At 58.2% G+C, this 18,950-nt stretch overlaps 4 protein-coding genes and 1 pseudogene across 4 annotated transcripts, besides 12 other annotated features; all 5 read right to left on the reverse strand.

The window, feature by feature from the left end:
- Tc00.1047053511797.54 (dispersed gene family protein 1 (DGF-1), putative) lies at positions 1 to 7,978 on the reverse strand (the record flags this gene model as incomplete). The annotated part of the gene is made up of 1 exon (XM_813383.1): positions 1 to 7,978. A coding segment is annotated over one exon (7,978 nt), but the record flags the coding sequence as incomplete, so codon positions are not given.
- Positions 1 to 10,283: a sequence feature (areas not merged during assembly with more than two copies in the genome that could not be assigned to a particular haplotype).
- Positions 3,080 to 3,130: a microsatellite.
- Positions 10,284 to 10,297: a sequence feature (heterozygous, non-Esmeraldo-like haplotype).
- Positions 10,298 to 11,118: a sequence feature (areas merged during assembly that could not be assigned to a particular haplotype. This can correspond to areas where the two haplotypes were merged or to regions with more than two copies in the genome that were merged during assembly.).
- Positions 10,930 to 11,078: a sequence feature (A-rich).
- Positions 11,100 to 13,706, reverse strand: Tc00.1047053511797.110 (trans-sialidase, putative; the record flags this gene model as incomplete). Its single annotated transcript, XM_813377.1, has 1 exon — positions 11,100 to 13,706. The coding sequence occupies one exon, from the start codon at positions 13,704 to 13,706 to the stop codon at positions 11,100 to 11,102; it is 2,607 nt and encodes an 868-aa protein (XP_818470.1).
- Positions 11,119 to 11,154: a sequence feature (heterozygous, Esmeraldo-like haplotype).
- Positions 11,155 to 11,334: a sequence feature (haploid, non-Esmeraldo-like haplotype).
- Positions 11,335 to 15,099: a sequence feature (areas not merged during assembly with more than two copies in the genome that could not be assigned to a particular haplotype).
- On the reverse strand, positions 15,017 to 16,312 carry Tc00.1047053511797.120 (mucin-associated surface protein (MASP), putative; the record flags this gene model as incomplete). The annotated part of the gene is made up of 1 exon (XM_813378.1): positions 15,017 to 16,312. One exon carries the CDS (start codon positions 16,310 to 16,312, stop codon positions 15,017 to 15,019), a length of 1,296 nt encoding a protein of 431 aa, XP_818471.1.
- Positions 15,100 to 17,791: a sequence feature (haploid, Esmeraldo-like haplotype).
- Positions 15,916 to 16,024: a sequence feature (CT-rich).
- On the reverse strand, positions 16,749 to 17,339 carry Tc00.1047053511797.130 (annotated as a pseudogene).
- Positions 16,861 to 16,934: a microsatellite.
- Positions 17,792 to 18,950: part of a sequence feature (areas not merged during assembly with more than two copies in the genome that could not be assigned to a particular haplotype) that runs on past the window's edge.
- Positions 18,131 to 18,751, reverse strand: Tc00.1047053511797.150 (uncharacterized protein; the record flags this gene model as incomplete). Its single annotated transcript, XM_813379.1, has 1 exon — positions 18,131 to 18,751. One exon carries the CDS (start codon positions 18,749 to 18,751, stop codon positions 18,131 to 18,133), a length of 621 nt encoding a protein of 206 aa, XP_818472.1.

Consider the following 18,950-nt stretch of genomic DNA (forward strand, 5'->3'; position numbering starts at 1 on the left):
ACCAACCCATGCGCGGCGTACACCTGGCTCCCCGACACGCGCAGCACAGCGCCCCCCGACGCAACCACGCGCGCACTCGCGTACAACGCATATTCGCCACCGAACACAGCCGTGTCCAGCGCGACACCGCCACCGAAAGCTCCAGCACTGAGCCATCCACCACCACCGTCCGCCCACCAGTCATCACGGTCACGAGGGCCACGCCAGACACAACCAGCACGGACCGCACGAGCCGCAGGCCCGACAGCACCAGCACCGGTGCGTACGGCGAGGACTGCGAGCCGGGAAGATACACAAGCGGCGTCGGCCTCGCGGCAACCAGCAGGGAGTCGGTCACCGTCAGCACAGACCCCGCGGGGAACGTGCCGGTCAGCACAAGCGCACCGTTCAGCGCCTCCACATCGCACACCGACAGCTCCACCGGCCCGCTCTCGTCGCTCCCCGCCGCACCCGCACCGCGCAACGCTCCACCGCCCATCACGTACAGCACGGCGCCGTTTAGCAGCGACACATTCTGCACAACAATCCGCACGCCGTCCCGCGCCATCCACGGCACGTAGAGCACCGGACTCACGCCGTCCAGCACAACGTGGCGCAGCGTTACCTCGCTCGCGCCGGCAGGCACAACGAACACCGACCGCACCGTCACGCCCTCGCGGACAAACACACTCGACGCAGTGCCCACAGCGGGCGGCAGCGCGGGAGCACCCACAGGCACGCACGCCTCGCCGTATCCGCCGCTGCCGCAATCGCACACGCACACACCGTTCCTCATGCTCGCCGACGCCGTCCCGGGCGCGTAGCAGTGCGTGTCCCTGTCGCAGGTGTCGCACCCAACAACGTCGATGCTCCCAGCGTCGCCAAAACCAGCCGCTGCGTACTCCTCCACCGTCGACAGGACACGGCCACCAGCGTCGTTGCACGCGACTTTCAAATGCGCCCCAGCCGAGAGCGACAGGCTTACCGACAGCATCCGCGGCAGCAGCGCTCGGTTGCGCACAAAGCTCAGAGTGCTCCCAGCAGCGGTCACAGCGCCAGCGGCGTAGAGCATCTCCCTCGAAACGCCGTCGTGCACGTTGCCCTTCGCCAGCAGCATCGACCCGCCAGCCAGGCTCACCGTCGAATAAAACGCCACCGCGTAGTCCTCCGTCGTCAAAAAGTCGCTCCGCACAAGCGCCACAGCGGAGCCCGACACGCTCACAGCCCCACGCACAGACACCGCGTGCTTGCACAGCAGGAAGTCGTTGTCAACAAACGCCACCACGGAGCCGCCACTGGCAGCAACACCGCCCTCCACCGACACGCACAGCCCCAGCGCCGTCTGCACCGACAGCCCGTCCACGTACAGTGCACCGCGCGACGACAGCACCACGCCGCCAACCACCAGCACGCCAACAGCGTCGCGGAACACCGCCACCACATGCGTGCGCGCGATATTCAGCACGCTCCCCGTCAGATTCACGTTGTGCAGCACAAGGCACGCGGACGCGTCGCCAAGGCCGTAGGTACCGCGGTACGCAACACGCCTCTCTGCAATCAGCACCGAGTCCACCACAGTGACGCGCGAGCCCGGCGGAAATCGGTTCGACACCACCACACCGCCGCCGGAGCGCGACTCAAGCCCGCTGATCAACACATCGGCGCGCTCGCCAGCAGACAGGTCGGATCGCCACCCAACAACGTACAGGCTCGCTCCGTCCACAAACGTGCAGTTCGCCAGCGTCACGTTGCGCACGCTCCCTGACATCAACTCCACGTCCACCACGACGTCCGCCGCAAAGGTCACACCAACGTGGCACAACACCGACGTCCCGACACCGGCATTCACCTCCACATACACACGCACGTCCCGCAAGCACAAGTCGGCGCCGTCGTTGCTCGGTGGCTCGGGGACAGCGACGGGCAGGCACGCATCGCCGTGGCCGCCCTCAGCGCATGCGCAGGCGCAGCCATCACTCGAGGCAGTCGTCGTGTACGCGGGGAAGCACGATGCCACGAGAGCGCATGGGTCGCTGCAGGTCAGGATGGTGGCATTGTACACAGACGGGATGCTGTAGTACGCCTCCCCGCCGTTCACGGTGTTGCACGCAGCCACAATCGCTCCGTTTGTGAGATCGCGGGACCTTTTGGGTATCCGCAGCACTGTTGGCGCGCCAGTGCTGGACATGAATTGGTTGCCGGACACAGACACCGCGGAGTTGCGGAGATTCACCGTGGGGTTCAGAAAGAGGAAGGCATCCGATGGGGATTCACGGCAGAGGTTGCCGCTCAGCTGCAGCCAGGAGTTGTAGTAGATGTAGGAAGAGTAGCTTGAAAAAAATACAACCGAGCTTCTCTTCATGTCGTTGCCCTGAAACACAACCGCTGACCGAGACTCCACACGTAACGCCAAAATTACTAACAAAAAGTGCCTCACCGGCCTCGCCACAACGTTGCCTCGGATCACCACGGCAGAGTTGTTCAGCACCTTCAGCGATGAAAATTGGCCAGACCCTTCAATATTTATCAGCGTACTGTCACCGCCAGCCATATGAAACGTGTTGCCCACCACCGCAAACACGGAGTGCCACGACACCCTCAGCGGAGATCCGACAACGTAAACGGCGCTTGCCGATGCCGTCACGCTCTGAAACACATTGCCACTCAGCACCACCGCGGAATCTTTGCTGATCGCCAGTCCATTCATCGCAACACACGACGGCCTCCTAATGCCCAAACCCGACCGAGAGATCAGCCTCGTGACCGTGAAGCGGTTCCCGCTGATCGTGATGTTCGTGTGCGGTGGAAACACACCCTCCGGGCTGAGCAGTGCGTCACTAAATGTGTTGCCGGTGACGACGATGTTCAGAGACCCCACAGCGGCGTGCGCGTTGCCCAACAGCAGCAGCACGGCGCCGTCCCTCCACGTGCATCCATCGAACCTGACATTCGCCATGTCGCCCGTCATCGCCCCAATCAGCACCGTCAGGCTCATGCCGCCCCCGCTGAACGTCACGTTGCGGTAGCACAGCCACGACAGCCCACTACCCACTGCCTGCGCAGCCTCGGGGTATACCATGTCGCTGATGCACTCGCCAATCGGCGGCGGTGGCGGCGTGGGTGTTGGTGGCAGTGGCGTGGGCGGTGGCGGGCCAGCAGGCACAGGCGCCGGGACGCACACATCGCCGTGCCCTCCAGCAGCGCACCGGCACTTGCAGTCGCTGACCGCCGTCGTCAGCGGAGCAAAGCAGTCGCCCTCCTTCGTGCACTCCCCGCACGCGGTAACCGTCGTCACGTTGGTGATGCCGTGGAGCTCCAGTTCAGCCGCCGTCGTCACCACACGTCCCGCGACCGTCAGACACCCAGCAACAAACCGGTAGCCGGCGTCAGCCCGAGATAACAGGGACACCGACAACCCCGTCGAGCCCATCTTGCAGCCCGTCAGCGTCACCACACTGCTGCCGTCAATGCTCCCAAAAGCGGACACAGTGTCGTAGAACATCGCACCCACCTCCACTTCGTTGTCGCGCCAATCCAGCCAGCTTGACCGCTGAACAGTCCACATGTCATTGTTATAGATGGCGTAGCGAGCTGAGCCGCTGTTCCCCACCACGCGCAACACGCTGTGATCCGACACGTTGAATACTTGTCGCTGATAAAGCAGGCTTACCCCGGAGAACATCGTATTGTTGAGAAGCGCAAAAACAGAGTGATTGCGGACACTGAGACTGTACACGTAGAACAGGTATTTGTATCCATCAAAGCTGCAGTAACGCGCGAACAGCGAGCTGCCACCCACCAGCGTCAGCGTCCCTGTCGAGTACACAACGAACGCATCACGCCTCGTCGCATGCGCCTTGATGTTGCTGATCAACAGTGTCGACGCACTCAACACGACGTCCTTCAGCATCACGACGCTCAACGTGTTCATCCTAGTGTCCGGCAGTTCAACCGCGAAGGTCTGCACCGCGTCAACCTCCGTGACGGCGATGTCGCAGTGCTGCGGGAGGGCACGTACAAAAGCAACGGTGGAGGAACGCATCACCGTCTGGCTCACGCGGATCAGGACGCCAGATGACTCGGTCGCCTCAGCACCCCCAAAAAACTGCAGCGCGGCACCCTCACGAAATGTGCACCCAGTGAGCGTAATGTTGATGGGGAGGTGCAGCGGCATACTGTTGAGGAAAAACTTCGGTACAGCACCCACGCCGCTGAATGTCACGCACACGTAGCAGTGGTGCGTCTTCCACATGTTCAGCGTAACGTTCGTCAGCGTCTGGTTCACCATGCAGCTCGTGTCGCCGTCGACGGCTCTCTCCGCCACGGGCGGCACAACCGCGTCGGGCACCTCGAAGGGAAGACACGACGCGCCATGCCATCCGTCCTTGCAGCTGCACGAGCACAAGCTGCGGTCCACCAACTCCGTCCCAGGCATGTAGCACGCCGCATCTTCGTTGCATGTGCCACACCTGAAGACTTCCACCTTCTCCGGAAACACATCGTCGTACAACACCTCCTCATCGCCCTGCAGGTTGCACCCAACGACAAACCGCGCGGGTAACTCAACAATCGTGTCTGGCGGAGAAAAATCAGCGAAGGGATAACTATTGTCCACCTGACGGTTATATGCAAGCGCCACGGTGGTGCCGCTGCCCGATAACCTAATTTTTTGCAAGGAATGCGGAATAATTAATACTGAGGCTGCACCTACGCTGTTGCCCTCCACACGCCACTGCGCACCTCCCTCGAGGGTCACCGAGCCAGACAAATACACCAGCGCGGGATCAAAAAATTCAGTCCCGCCAGCGAAGGTGCAGTCCGCCACTCGCAGCAGCCCCGCGGAGCTCACAGTAGTATCCCCAAAAAGAATAACGCCATTGACCGAGCTCATCGTGTTGTTCTCCACGTCAAAGTAGCCGCCGTTCTTCACTCCAACGGCATTAACGCAAACAGATGATTCCACACTGTCATCGTCCTCCGTTGTCCTCAGCGTATTTCCCTTCACAATGATCCCGCCACCATCAACAACACCATTGAAAAAATAGACTGCGTACCTATCCGCCTCAATGTAGTTGTCAAGTAGCAGCAGCGTCATATTCGCACTGAGAGTAAACTTCACAAAGGAAATGGCGTGGCTCGACGTCGTCACAAGCGTACAGCCCACCACCAGTATCTGGGAGCTCGCGCCAAAATCACCCTGAAACACCAACTCACCAGAATCCAGCATCGAAGAAGTCACGTCCACGTGCACACGCGCACCACTCCCCCTGATCAACAGGCCCACGAGGACGCACTGCAGCAGCGTGATGTTCAGTGTATGCTGTGGCGCGTCAAAATACGACAGGTCCAGCACAATCGCGGCGGTAAAGGTCACGTTGACGAAGCACAGACCACGCACACCGGGATCAGGAACGTACACGGAGCTGATGCTGCCACCGTGCACGCAGCGGACCTCCGTGTCCTTCGCATTGGGGAGCGGAAGCGGCCCAAGACCGTCCGGAACCGCAGCCGGCAGACACGTGTCACCGTAGCCGCCAGCAGCGCACACACACTCACAGCCGCTGATGCTGCTCGTCCTCGCTGCAAAGCACACGGCGTCCACGGTGCACACCCCACAGTCCAACACCGTCACGGGCGTCCAAATATTGAGGTCGTCTTGGTAATCCGTCACAGGAGAGCCCATTGCCTCGTTGCACACACCGTAGATGGTCGGGCGCGTGTCGGATGGTGGTGACCACTTGGTTGTCATACAGGTAAAGGTCGAGTACGAGCCATAGGTGAAGTTGTTGTCAAGTATCGACCACACACTCTGATCGCGGAACGCCACGCTGTAGTGGGCAGCCACGTACACAACGTAGGCGGTGCGGAACTCGTTGTTGCGGTGCACCAGCCAGCTGCCGTCAGTCACGGTCAACGCGGCTGCCATCAGCATGGCGAAGCCGAGAAGGAAAGTGCTGGACACAATCTGCATCACGCTGCCGCCATCCACAACAACATCCTTGAACACACACGCGCCTTTGTCGTATTCGGTGCTCGGCGCAATCCACGAGCTGTTCTGTATGGAGAACACGGAGCCGCTACCAACACGCAGGTACGACGCAAGAGCGTACATCACGTGCGTCCGCGACCTAATAACGCAGTTGTCCATGTAGAAGACGCTGGACAGGTTCACGCCAAGGCCGCGCTCCACGAGGATCGCAGCGCACGAACCCCCGCCACATACCAGCGTCGACCGCGTCATGACAAAACACGTCGACAGAAGCCGGACACCGTCCAGGACAAGCGCGGGGCCGTGCCGGGATCCCGCATGGCCACGGGTCGTCGGCACGTACTGCGACCCGCCAACCGTCGCGCGCAGCGTTGAGTTCGCCAGCAGCACACTCGAGTGCAGCGGCATCGCGCCATGCAGCACAATCGTGCCCTCCAGTGAAGTCACGTTCGTCATGTTGACGAAAGCGTGCGGCATCAGGCGCGCCGTGCTCTCGCTGAGGCCGCCAATCCGCAGCTGCGCACCGCCCGCAAGCACGCAGTCGCACAGCGTCACGTTCAGCGCGTCAGCAAACGTATCCATCAAGCGCAGGTCCACCGTCACAGTGATCGGTCCGCTGAAAACCACCGAGTCGAAGCACGCCGTCGCCCGCCCGCCGTCAACCGTCACGGACTCCGTCAGCGTCACGCCACTCACGCAGTCTCCCGCACCGCCACTGGCCCTCGCAGGCGGCACGTCGAACGGCAGGCACGCCTCGCCCACGCCGCCGGCACGGCAGCCGCACACGCAGTCGGAGAACGAAGCAGTCAGCGCATCGAAGCACGCCAGCGCAGCCGCACAGCCGTCGCACGGCACCACGCTCACGGAGGGCAGGCCGGCCATGCGGTAGTCGCCGCTGCTCTGCAGCACCCGGCCGCCAGCACGGTTGCACTGCACCGACACGACGCCGCTCGTGATCGTCAGCCCGGAGACAAGCGTCGCGCCGGTGGCAGCGCAGCGCGCAATCGACACGGTGCCGCCGCTCAGCGTCACCCCCGACAGCGACGCCACCGACGACGCCTCGTCCACCGCCCACACGTCGCGCAGGTCCAGCCACCCGCCGACACCGATCGTCCCACCGTCGCAGCGCACCAGCGACGACGCAACAGACCCCTCGACGCGCACGAAGCGCAGCACCGAATCAAGCACCGCAAGGCGCTCTCCAAGCACAATGCCGCCGCCGCTGCTCACAACCGACACGTTCGTCACGGAGAACACCGAGTGGCTCCGCAAACTAACACGCGACGAGGACGCCACATGCATCGCGGAAGCGGTCGGACCGCCCGACGCCTCCAGCGACACGCCGTCAAGCACCACCGCGCTCGACAGCAGGTCCACACCGCCGCCAACGTACAGCGCCGACCCGCCCGCCTGCGACGACCTCAGCACAGTGTTGCTCACACGCAGCTGCGTCTGCAACAGCGACGTCGCGTGCAGCACAAGCGGCGACGCTACCGCGTCCGTCAGCCCGCTCAGCTGCGAGTAGCGCATCGGCCCCGGCGTCACAATCGTCGAGTCACGGACCGTCACGTTCGTGTGTGCCGGCAGGTTGTCCACAAACACAAGCGAGCAGTAGCTCCCAGACAGCCCGCTCACGCTCACCTCCAGGCTCCGGTCAGTCGCCGGCTCGCCGCTGTAGCCCCGCACGTAGAGCTGCGCGCCGCCGTCGCACACGCAGTTCCTCAATTCGATGCGCAGCGCACCGGGAAGCATCGCCGCAACGTCGAACACCACAGCCACGCCGTTCGTGATGTACACGCCGTCCATCAGCAGCGTGTCCACGGCGCGGCCAACCGTGATGGCTCTGTCCACCGTGCCGCCCCGCAGTCGCAACACCACCGCATGCACCGCGGGCATCCATGCCGCCGCAACCAGCACCAACACCACAAGCAGCGCCACACGCACAGCCGCAATGGCCCTGCGCCGCACACGGTGCCGGCTGCGCGGACACGCACCCACCGCAGACTGCATCCACCAAACCAGACACGTATCAGCAGGGCTCTCGTGGTGTGTCGCACTCGCCCCGTCGACAATAACTCCTGTCTATCAAATCCCTTTCTACAGATGGCGAATCCAGTGACACGATTCCGCCAGATCGTTATAATAATACTGCTAATCCTAATACTGCAATTAATCCCTAACACCTTGAAACGATAGTTGTGCTGGTAAAGCAAAAGTATCTCTAACTGCACGCTCAAAAAAGGAATAAAAGAATAAAAGGCAGCAACAACAGTATCCAAACACAGTGGCACGCAGAGGCATCCGGTCATACACAATCCCCACCACAGTACAGCCGCCGAAACAAGGCCGCGCAGACGCAATAAAGCCAGTGACACCATCGCCCCCCCACCACCCACACAACCCCACACAGCCACCGCGCGTCGTGGCGTGGATACAGACTGGTGGCGGTGAACCAGTCCTTCGCTCACCCCTAGCAGGACAGAGAGCAGCGGGATTGGCTAACAACTCTCTCCGTGCGGCATGTGTCCTTCCCGTGTTTGCAGATGAGAGTGGTGTCCCCGTTTTCCAGGAAATTCGCAGGCCGCCGTCAGTGAGGGAGGTGCTGATCATCGTTCTGTGCGAGGAGCGGGCAGCGGGCAGCGGGTGCAAGATGGCGCAGAAACACATTCAATGCGCCGCCGGGGCCAGGGGCCAAGCAAGGCAAACAGTGGCGGATGGTGAAGTCAAGCGCATACGGCGTGAAGGACCCATCCATATCACAGTCACCAGAGAGCACGCGAGCACAAAGTGTGCAGACAGCGCTGGGGATCGCAGCAAGTGCGACTCGGACAGTGTGACAGACAAGCAAATTTGCCTGCTGCCAGGACAGAGCACAAACGCGGTCCCAACAGTACCGCAGCACGGCCGATCCCAGAGGGCGGGGACGTGGTGCCTCCATTCCTCGCGGCATCACAGGCCTGGGCTCGAGAGGGCACCAAGCCCTTTCGCACGGACCACAAGCAGCATGGAGAAGCTACGGCAGAGGGCATGATTGCGGTACTCCCGTTTGCGGACATCTTCAGCTGGAGGCAGCCTGCCTCCCGGTGAGGCTGTGTGCGCGTTCCATGCTGCCGCTGCAACACACTCGGCCTGCTCCACTCTGACCGTCCAGGTTCACAGTGGCTGTCACGGCTGCCGCGCGGAATGGTACGCCTTGCTGCTCGCACAGTGCATATCCAACCATGTGGTCACAGCTGCCAGAAGCGTTGCACACACCGAGGTGGAAGCATTCCAGTCGACTTCACGCAGGACAACGACGGCATGTTTCCGTCGTGGCAGCATGCCTGCCGGTCGCGGGATGCCGTCCTCCGTTACTGCAGTATACAATGGCAGATGGTGGTCCGAGTCCATGCAAAGGGGTGGATGTCCAGTGGGAGACACGCAGTACGCGTTGCGCAGTCACGTCGGGAAACGAGACGCTGCGGCCGCTAATCCGCGTTGCCTGTGCCGGGTCGTCGGACAGCTCACACTCCATGCCGCTTGGGGTGGCGGCGAGGTTCTCTCCTGCCGTCGTTGACGTAAGCGACCGTCACGCAGCTCATGGTGTGAATTCGGGTCGCCCGCAATAGGCGCTGCAGGACCAAGGCGACAAATGGTGCTCGCAAATTGAGCAGCGTGAGCGATTGCCAGAAAAAGGCTGCAGAGGTTCACCACGTACATGCTGGGGCTGGCCGATGGGCACATGCGGAAGGCAGTGGTCTCCAGGCAGTTGTTGCCAGCAGCTAGGAGCGCTCGCACAGCAAGGCGTGGCGCACCAAGAAGGCACGCCACCAGCACGACCACTGCAGGCCTGGTGGAAGTCACTGCAGCCAACGCGCCGCGTCGCTGGGGCGCCCTGGTGCCTGCACTCCTGCAGAAGAGCGGTTTCAGTCTGGTGCTGCGCCAGTCGAGCAGCAAGGGCAATCCTGAAGGGCGAAGGGCTGGAAGTTCCGAGCTGCCAGACAACTACGAGGCCATCCTCATCGGGGCTGCGGCTCCTGCGGACACCACCGCAGCGGGTGATGCTGACGGAGTGACCGCAATGAAACGACTGTGCGGTTCTGTCAGTTGAGCCGCAGGCAAACCGCCTCGCCACTCCACAGACAACAGAGCGTGGGACCTTCTCGAGGGGTGACGCCGCCGTGGTCCCCATCACGCTCGCAGCAATGCCCTGCCGCAATCACCCCCGCAGAGAGACAATAAAAATGTGTGGATGTGTGTCGAGAGCACAACAACTGTTATCGCCAGAGGAGGCCATCGTGGCACCGTCCGTCACGCGCCAGCACACACCGAGCAACGCCCGCACCCGGAAGAGCAAAACCAAAGAGGAGAAAAGAATGACCCCAAGAGCAGGCAGCATTTTCACACATGGCGGGCATCGTGCAGCCGCGTCAGCCGGCCTCCAGCGAAATAGAAAGAGCATTCCTGCAGTGCACTGTGCAAATACTTATGTGTGCTGGAGGAGCAGAAGAGAAGAGGAGCACAGGGAGGCACATCAGCACAGCAAGAGGCACAGCTGGATGGCAGCGATACATGCGGCACGGCCCCAACCTCAACAATCACGCACGGTGGCAGCGCACACAAAAAGAAAAGAAAACAAAACAAAAAACACGGCGGCAGGGTGTGGCTGTGTGTGTGTGGCGCTGCGGGTGTCTGCCCGCCCTGGCCGCAAAAAACAAAACAAGAGGGAAAGAAATGTGTGCTCCGCCCCACCGGCCCTCGTCGTACGCCCACACGTCACGGCTCCCTCAGCGCGCCGTTCGTCGCGGCCCCTCCTCATGCGTGCAGCAGGCGAGGCGCACAGGGCCGTCGTCATGAGCGTGTCGGTGGGTGTGCGAGTGGAGCAGTTGGGCGGGGAACACACGGCACCCCTCACAGGAAGAGTGCAGCAAGAAACAATTAAAAGAGTGGAAAAGAAAAAACGCCCATAGTGATTACCCCCAAAAGCAAAAGAATGAAAAAGGATAAAAAATAAAAAAACAAAAGAATGTAATAAAAAGAAATACTCGCACAACACAATAAAGAAAAATAGTAGAAAAAGCAAAACCAGAAAAAGCATAACAAAAAACTTAAAAACGCGCAACAAAGCAAACAGGGGGGAAAGCAATGTTATTTAGGAAGAGAAATTCATTGCCAGGTGTGTGTGTGTTGATGCAGGGGAGGTCGCAAGTGTCCCACGCGGCTGCCAGTCACTCCTCAGTGCCGCAAACCCCCACAGTCCCAACGGCAGAAGAAACAGCGATGGCACCATTCCGCTCTCACGCATGGTGCCAGCGTCGGTGTTATTCCCCTGCGACAAATTTCCAAGGCTGCTGCTGAGTGTCGTAGCATTGACTTCCTTGTCCTGTGCATGGATCCCCTGGCCATTCGTTCTTCCCGCCGTCTCCCCATTCGCACCACTGCTCCCCATCAACGATTCCTGTTTTGTCTGATGTGATCCGCCAGGAGTAGACTGAATCGCTGTACCGGCAATAGGCGTATTCACCGGAGATGGAATAGGGGGTTTATTCGGCTTTAGCGCAGTAATCTCCGAGAAAGTCAACGGGCGGTTGTACAGCAGGACGTTCGTCACCGTCACAGACACGCCTTCTTGGCCTCTTTTGTTGTCTGCGCTGCCTCCATCTCCTCCAATGTAGAAGTGTGAGATTCCTTTCGAATCCTTATTTTCCAATGCGCATGGCGCTTCTCCCACACGCTGACCATCGACGTACGCAGAGCCATGGGTGCCGTTCTGTAGCATAAGCACCAGCTGGTGTGTTGTGCCTGGCTCCCAACCGCGGCTGTGCTCCGTCGTCGGTTCTCCATCGCACAGCAATTCCCACTTCTTCTCTTTTTTGTACGACAATTCCATAAGTTTGTCTTCACCGTCCAGACGCACACCCACCACTGGAATAGTACCATCCTGCGTCGGCACACCGTCGATGGACACCGTCGCCACAAGAGTGAAGTTGTGGTTCGCAAAGTGGTACAGCTGATTCTCCCCCTGCTCGCCAACGGGCCACTCCGCCCACGCTCCCTGGAACTTCACGCCCTTCTCTGAATCCACTGTGGCCGCTGCTGCACCGCCATCATTCACGTTTACTGTGGCGTTCACCCCGAGGTACTCGTCCCTCCATGTCTTATCAAAGAAGTTGCCGGACAAAAAGCCAACCAGCCCATCCGTCGGCATGGCAGCGCTGCAGGCATCGTCAGGTGAGGGACTCTTCTCAGGACTCCCAGAAGGGCACAGCTGGGAGACACGTTCGTCCACTTCCTTCCACGTCGCCAGCACCTCCTTCACCCGCTTCAGCTGCTCAGTCAGAAGCACAGAGACCATACCGAGTGATGATCTGCCATTGCCCCTCTTCTTCTCGTACAGTGCAATCAACTTCTCCTCATTATTATCTTTACCACTTTTGTACAACAGGGAGCTGGCGGTAATCTCTTCTTCATCTTCCTCGGATACCGGCCCAATATCAACAATGTGCGTGTTGTCCGTCAGCCAAAGACAGAGTTCACCGTTTTGATTATCTTCTCCGTTCCTACTCGAATACACTGGCAGAGTGACAAGCATCACGTCCCTGTCCTCAAACTTCGCTGTGATGGACCCGCTCTTAACGTCCCTCCCGCGTCTCTTACCTTCCTTTGGGCTGCCCCACACGCGCGAGAGTGTCCCGAGTGCCTCCGTCCACAAATCCCCCTTGTCGCCAGACTCGTACACCCTGCGGCGGCCATCATCACACACTGTCATCATCATGAGTTTGTCCTTCTCCCACTCCACAACGGAGGGATCACCGCAGCCACCGTCAGACATCCCCTTCGACAGTTTCCAAATTTTATTATCCCTCGAGGAATATAGGATCAGCGAAACTGTCATTCCATCATCTTCAGTGCCCCCATTCTCCTTCTTCTTGGCTTCCACTGGAAACACAAGCGTACCGTCACCCATCTTTACACCCGATCCACCGCCGCCAATCACGGAATTCAACGATTTGAGTTGTTCGTCATTGGAATCCCACGGGATAACGTAAATATCATTCCAAAAAATTCTGTTTTTACTGCCTTCACCACTGACGTTCCCCTTCACCAGCAAAAGTTCAAATGGAGTCGCCTCAGACGCAACCGCTTCACAATTACGGGCATTTTCATTTATGTAGATTCCAGCAAGCATGTAAATATCACTTCCCCTCACGACTGTTGTTGGTCGGAACACAAGTACTCCCGTCCCGCTTTGGGAAGCAGCCGCAACTACTGTTTGGGAGGGGCATTCCCCTCCGTCAGTAGAACATTCCTCCAGTACTTCCGTCTTCACCTGAGTTGTTTCCAGGGCTTTTGGTGTTCCATCACTCAACTTTAGGAGCTCCGAGGCAATGCCAGCAAATGTGTATTCACCCTTCTTGTACTGCGCCTCGGCAACGGCAAACACGTCACCCTTCATCTCAACAAGACTGGGAACACGAAGCAAACTCACCGTTTCTTCACCTTTCAAATCTCTCCAAACAAAACGTTTACCCTTTGAAGATTCCGGACATGACGCCGTCTCATCTTCCGCAGCTGCACCAGTGCCGCAGCACATCATCATAAAAAGGAGGAGCAGCACCGCAGAGCAGAAGAGATGCCGGGACATGTTGGGCCTCTGCGGCTCACTCCCTCTTCCTTCCCTCCTCCTTCCGCTGGATCCGGTCACGCGGCGACGGTTGTGTGTGCGGGGTGCCTTCACTGCAGCAACACGTGAGAGCATATAAATATGTGTGTGTGGGCGGTGTGTGTGCTGTTGTTGGTCCTTCAGTGCCCTCGAATTTCACAGTAGCGATTAGCGCTTGTTTTCCTTCCTCGTGTGATAGTGAGAGAAAAGTGACAAAGAATATGGATAGAAAAGGTGAAACAGTGAGCACCGTCACCCACCCACAGCGAGTGGCACCATCATCCCCACCGCAGTCACTCCCAACAGCAACAACTCACGCACACATACACACGGAAAGAAAAGGAAGAACAGTGCACCGGGAACACACAGCGGCTGCCACCACCAGCAGGAGTCACGGCGGGTGCGTAATTATTCGTCACACATCAGCACGCACTGACCAACGCCCACAAAAAAAAACAATCCGCAGGATCCAAAAGGATCCAACCGCCTTTCGCAGCACCTACGCGCTGCCGCCAGTCCGTTTGCTGCTGTCTCCTCCAGCGCACCCGCTCTGCTGCCGCACGTGCGGCACCACCCCGCACAGCCAGACAATAACGCACCAAATAATCCGCAGCTGGAGAGACACGCCGGCACGCTCAGCTGCTCGGCGGGAATCCATACACACTTATCCCAGGCACCCTCAATGCCACGTCACCCATGGGCAGCACTCCAAGAAAGTCACGCTCGCCGCACGGCAACAAAACAAGACGCGGTGTTGCGTCATTCCTCTTCCCAAGTGCCGCCACAGCCACAATCCTGTGCGTGCGTTCCCAGCGTTCACGCTGCTCCACAGCGTGTGCAACACGGTCTGAGTGTGTGTGCATGTGCCTTTGTGTTTGTCAGCGCCTACACTTGCGGAGCAGCTGTGCGGCACAAGAGAGTCAGAAGAAAGCAACGGCAGAGAGAGAAGCGGATAGCACACACGCAAATTCCTCATATCATCACACACAAACACACACACGCAGCCAGCGGAATGGGTGCTCTCAACCACAACACAAGCAAAACAAAAAAGAAAAAAAGAAGCGTGGGACGACCAGCACACACACTCTCATTGCTCCCGTAAAGCAAAACACACACACAGGGGGAGAGAGAGAGAGAAGGGTCGCCCACTCAATGCAATGGAAACAAAACAAAAACAGTTACGGTGGTGCGCCCATGCAGCCAGGCAGGACGGCAGCGGTGCGTGTGGTGCAAAAAAGAGCACCAACGGGCCTGCATGGGTGTGCATGCATATATACAATGGGCACATTATGTGTGTGCTTCGTGGGATGAGGTGAGGGCGAGAGTCCATGCAAGGGGACACACAGAGAAAGTGGGTGAAAGACGAGTGTGTGTGCGGGCGGTGCACGGCTCTCTCTCCCTCACTCTCACGCGGCCACCACCGCAGCAGCAGCCGCACACGCAACAACAAGAAGAAGAGGCAAAAGAGGGGAGGTGAAGTGGGAGACCGCGGTGCTGCCGTCAGTGTCGCCTGTATTTTCAGTGGCATTTCTCATGGCGATGGTAACATTTTCTGTTGAGGTTTCTTCTCCTGCTTGAACTTCCGTTGTTGGTGATGGTTCTTCGGAAGATGCTCGTGGAGTTGTTTGTGTTACTGGTGGGCTGCTGGTATTAGGCGTTGGGCTTGTAGTGGCTTTCAGACCGACGTCTCCCTTCTCCTTCTCCTTTTCAGTTGCATCCCCATCATCATCTGGACTTTTTGCTGCTTCTTGTGAAGTAGAGAAGTTTTTTTTTGCTTCGGATTCTGACCTCTCCCTTGGATGCTCGTTGGGCACTGCGGTCCCAGGAGACACTGTTTCCGAGTGCCGAACACTTTCTGGGGATTGCGTCTCCTGAACGGATGGTGCATCAAGAGCGGAAGATAAAGAAGTGCCACCTGCAGAGAGAGGAGTATCCGAAGAGTCACCTTGAGGACTGCCACCGCCTCCTCCACTAGTTCCACCACCGGAAAATAAACTGACAACAGAAGATGGATTGCCACTATCAGAAGCAGGAGTCTTCAAATCAACACCTCCACCCTCCTTAGAACCTTCAACAGAACTGCCAAAGGGTTGAGTTTCATCCGATACTTGTGGTGATGCTGCTTTTAGTGGTATTTGTGGTCCTACTGCTGGTAGTGGTGGGGTTGCTGGTAATTGCGGCGGTTTTACTGCTTGACCCGTATGTCCTGCATGTCCTGCTGCTGGATCTACTGGTTCTTCTTCACTTGTTAACAACTTATTTGCTGCCGTTGGTGGAGATGTGTTTCTTTTGGCTTCTATTGGGCCTTCGTGTTCCTTTGTTCCTTCTGAATCATCTTGCAATTTCTCTTTTCCATCTCTTTTTATTTCTTCATCTTTCACTTTTTTTCCTTTTGCTTTTTCTTCTTCTGCCTCCATCCTGTCATTATCTGTTGCTGGTTGTTTGACGGAACCTGTTTGAGGGCTGCCATTCTTACCGTCCTGCCCATTTAACAGTTCATTTGAGTTGTTCACTACTCCACCGATTGAATTTGTTATTTCCAGTTGTTCTGCATGACCGCCTTGAGATAAAGACTGTGAAGCCTTCGATGGTTGATCTTGTGGTTCAGTAATACCACTACCATCCCCGTCACATCTACCGCCGGCACCGCACCACAGCACGCAGAGGGCACACACCAGCAGCACACGGCCAGTCATCATCATCTGAAGTATCGTTGTTTAATAATGTGAAGTCGACCTGCAAAAGATCCAGAGGGCAAAAAGAGAGACACGGCCGCTACAACACACACACACAGCCCCCCCACAGCAACACACGACAGCAGCCCAGCAGCAGCAGTGCACAAACCATTAAAAAAATGAAAACAGTACACAGCCAAAACTCGCACAACTCCCTGCACACCAGAAGATTAAAAAAAAAAAAAAACTGGGCTCCGCTGCGCATGCAAACGAGTGTGCCTGAGACGCGTTCAACGCGGCGGATGTGGGGCACAACGCGGAGCACACAGCAGGGCAGCGGAAGCAAACAAAACAAAAAAAAACAATCATCATAATTGCTCTTACTTTATACATCGGACCACAGTAGACGTCCACATGTCCCCGCCGTTGAGTGCTGGTACGCACAACCTGCACATACACATCTTCAGCCCAGAGTGGTGTACGCCAGCGCGGATACGGCAAGCAGCAGCGGGCCACACACCCACGCAGAGCTGCTGAGGCTGCCGTCAGTTTCGCGAAGACGTGACGGTGCGCTGGTAGTCGTCGTGGTTGGCGCCTCCGTCGTAGTGGGTGCTCTTGTGGTCGTTGTTGTAGTTGTCGTGGTAGTCGTTTGTGGTGTCTGCGCCTTAGCCTCTTTTTAATTTTTTGACTCATCCGTAGCCTGCTCTAGATTGTTTACCAACGACTCGTGAGACTTATCCGTTGAACCTGGCGGATCGGTGTTCTCACCAACTGGCCCTGACTGACCAGGCATACCTGCTCCATCGTGCGTGTTGGAATGCCCACCTGATGCCTCTCCTGACCCATCTTCACTGCGCTTCCCGCTTCCCAGTACAGCACCAGGGCCCTTAACGGGATCCTGTCCCAAAACGGGATTTCCTTGCTCTTTTAGCTCAGGGGAGGATGAACTCAAGACGGTAGGTTTGTCATCATCACTCCCTGTGCCACACTCGGACGGACAGCAGCACAGGGCAAGCACCAACAGGGCGCACAGCAGACGGCACGTCATCATCATCGTGAGTGTGGTCGTTCAGTGGTGTGGAGCTGATCTGCACAGTGAGGGACATGGAGAGCAACAGGGGAGACGAGAGGTGCGGCAGACACACACAGAGGGCACACCACATGAGGAGAGGGCAGCAGCCAGGCATGCACCGTACGCCGCACACCACGCACGACACACACTCCAATCCACGGCAGCAGGCACACACACACAGCCCTGCCACAACACCAACACACACAGATGGAGGAGGGAGAAGCAAACAGGAGCGGCACACAAGGCTCCACCGCATGTGCATACGGCGAGAGCGGTCCGTCGTGTCGGCACCCCTCACGGAGGGTACGCACACGCACAAGAGAAGGTGCAGCGCACACAGCAACACAAAGGCAAAGTAACCGTAAAAAAGGGAATGATCCCCGCACACCACGTGGATTGTTGGTCCACGGGAAGTGCAGCCAACAATTCGGTTTGTGTTCTTCCTGCTTCTCGCCGTCAAAGTGTTGCAATAGACGTTTGTTTTCCCTTCCGTCGCTGTGGCACCTGATTCCTCACCGTTTATTGCGGTGGGAATGAAAATCTGTGAGTGGACTCCCACACACCAGGACGCACCTTCGCTCTTATTTATTGGTGCATGGGAGGGCATGTGTGTTTGGTGGCGTCTCGTCCATATATTCTTCTGGGTGTACATTCCCCTGCAGGCTGAGGGCGGGATGGCGCTCCGTTGCGGTGCACTTCCCTCGCATGCCGCCCACTGTGATTCATCATGCATCACCCTCTTTCACATATTCCGTGGTGCCACACCGTTGATATTATTGCAGCCGCTGTGGTTCCGCGTATTTCACGCATTTGATTGTGCCACAATACATCCGCTCGTGTGGCCGCCGCATCCAAACAGCGGTGCCCAACACCGTGAGCGGCAGTCCACATCCTTGCATGCCCCAACGCAGTGGTGTTTGACTGTCAGCCAGGCGACACACAACAAGAGAGTCTTGTGCTGGCAGTACAACACACGGAGCTGCAGTGAATGACTCGAGTGGAGACGCATCTACTTGTCGCAAAGCAGTGAAAAGGAGTCGGGCAAAATAATACCGGCTGCATTCACGACACCATATCCGCAGCCAAAGCATGCGACTTGATGTGTGTTTCACTGCTGCTGTGAAATGCCTGCAGACGACGTCACTAGTGGAGGCACACCACCCATGATCAGCGGACAGACAATAATCGGCATGGGAGGCCACAAGAGGCAGCAACGACGCCAGCAGCAGGAGCAGCTCTCTCCCTCTCTCTCTCTGTTGCCTCCAAGAAGTAAACATTCCACCAGCCACAGCTGACCGTGCCATCGTGACACTCCATGCACGTCGTGGCTGCGTCAACGCATCCTGTTCCCTGCAGCGCCTCAAAAGATGCCTCACTCCGTCCACTAAGTGCATCGATGTGGGCCGTGCCTCGGCTGTTCGTGAGGACCACAACGATGTGAGGGTCACCGAGTCGCAGCATGTTTGTTGTGACGTTGTTGCATGGCACCTGCACACACACACACACGCAGCGCCTGCATCCTCCCTGTTGTGTCCGCCCTCTGCCGGAGTGGCCACACACACGGGCAGCAGCAAAATCACTTCATCCTCGACG

This window comes from Trypanosoma cruzi, genomic scaffold (assembly GCF_000209065.1).
Source record: "Trypanosoma cruzi strain CL Brener 1047053517167 genomic scaffold, whole genome shotgun sequence".
NCBI lineage: Eukaryota > Euglenozoa > Kinetoplastea > Trypanosomatida > Trypanosomatidae > Trypanosoma > Trypanosoma cruzi.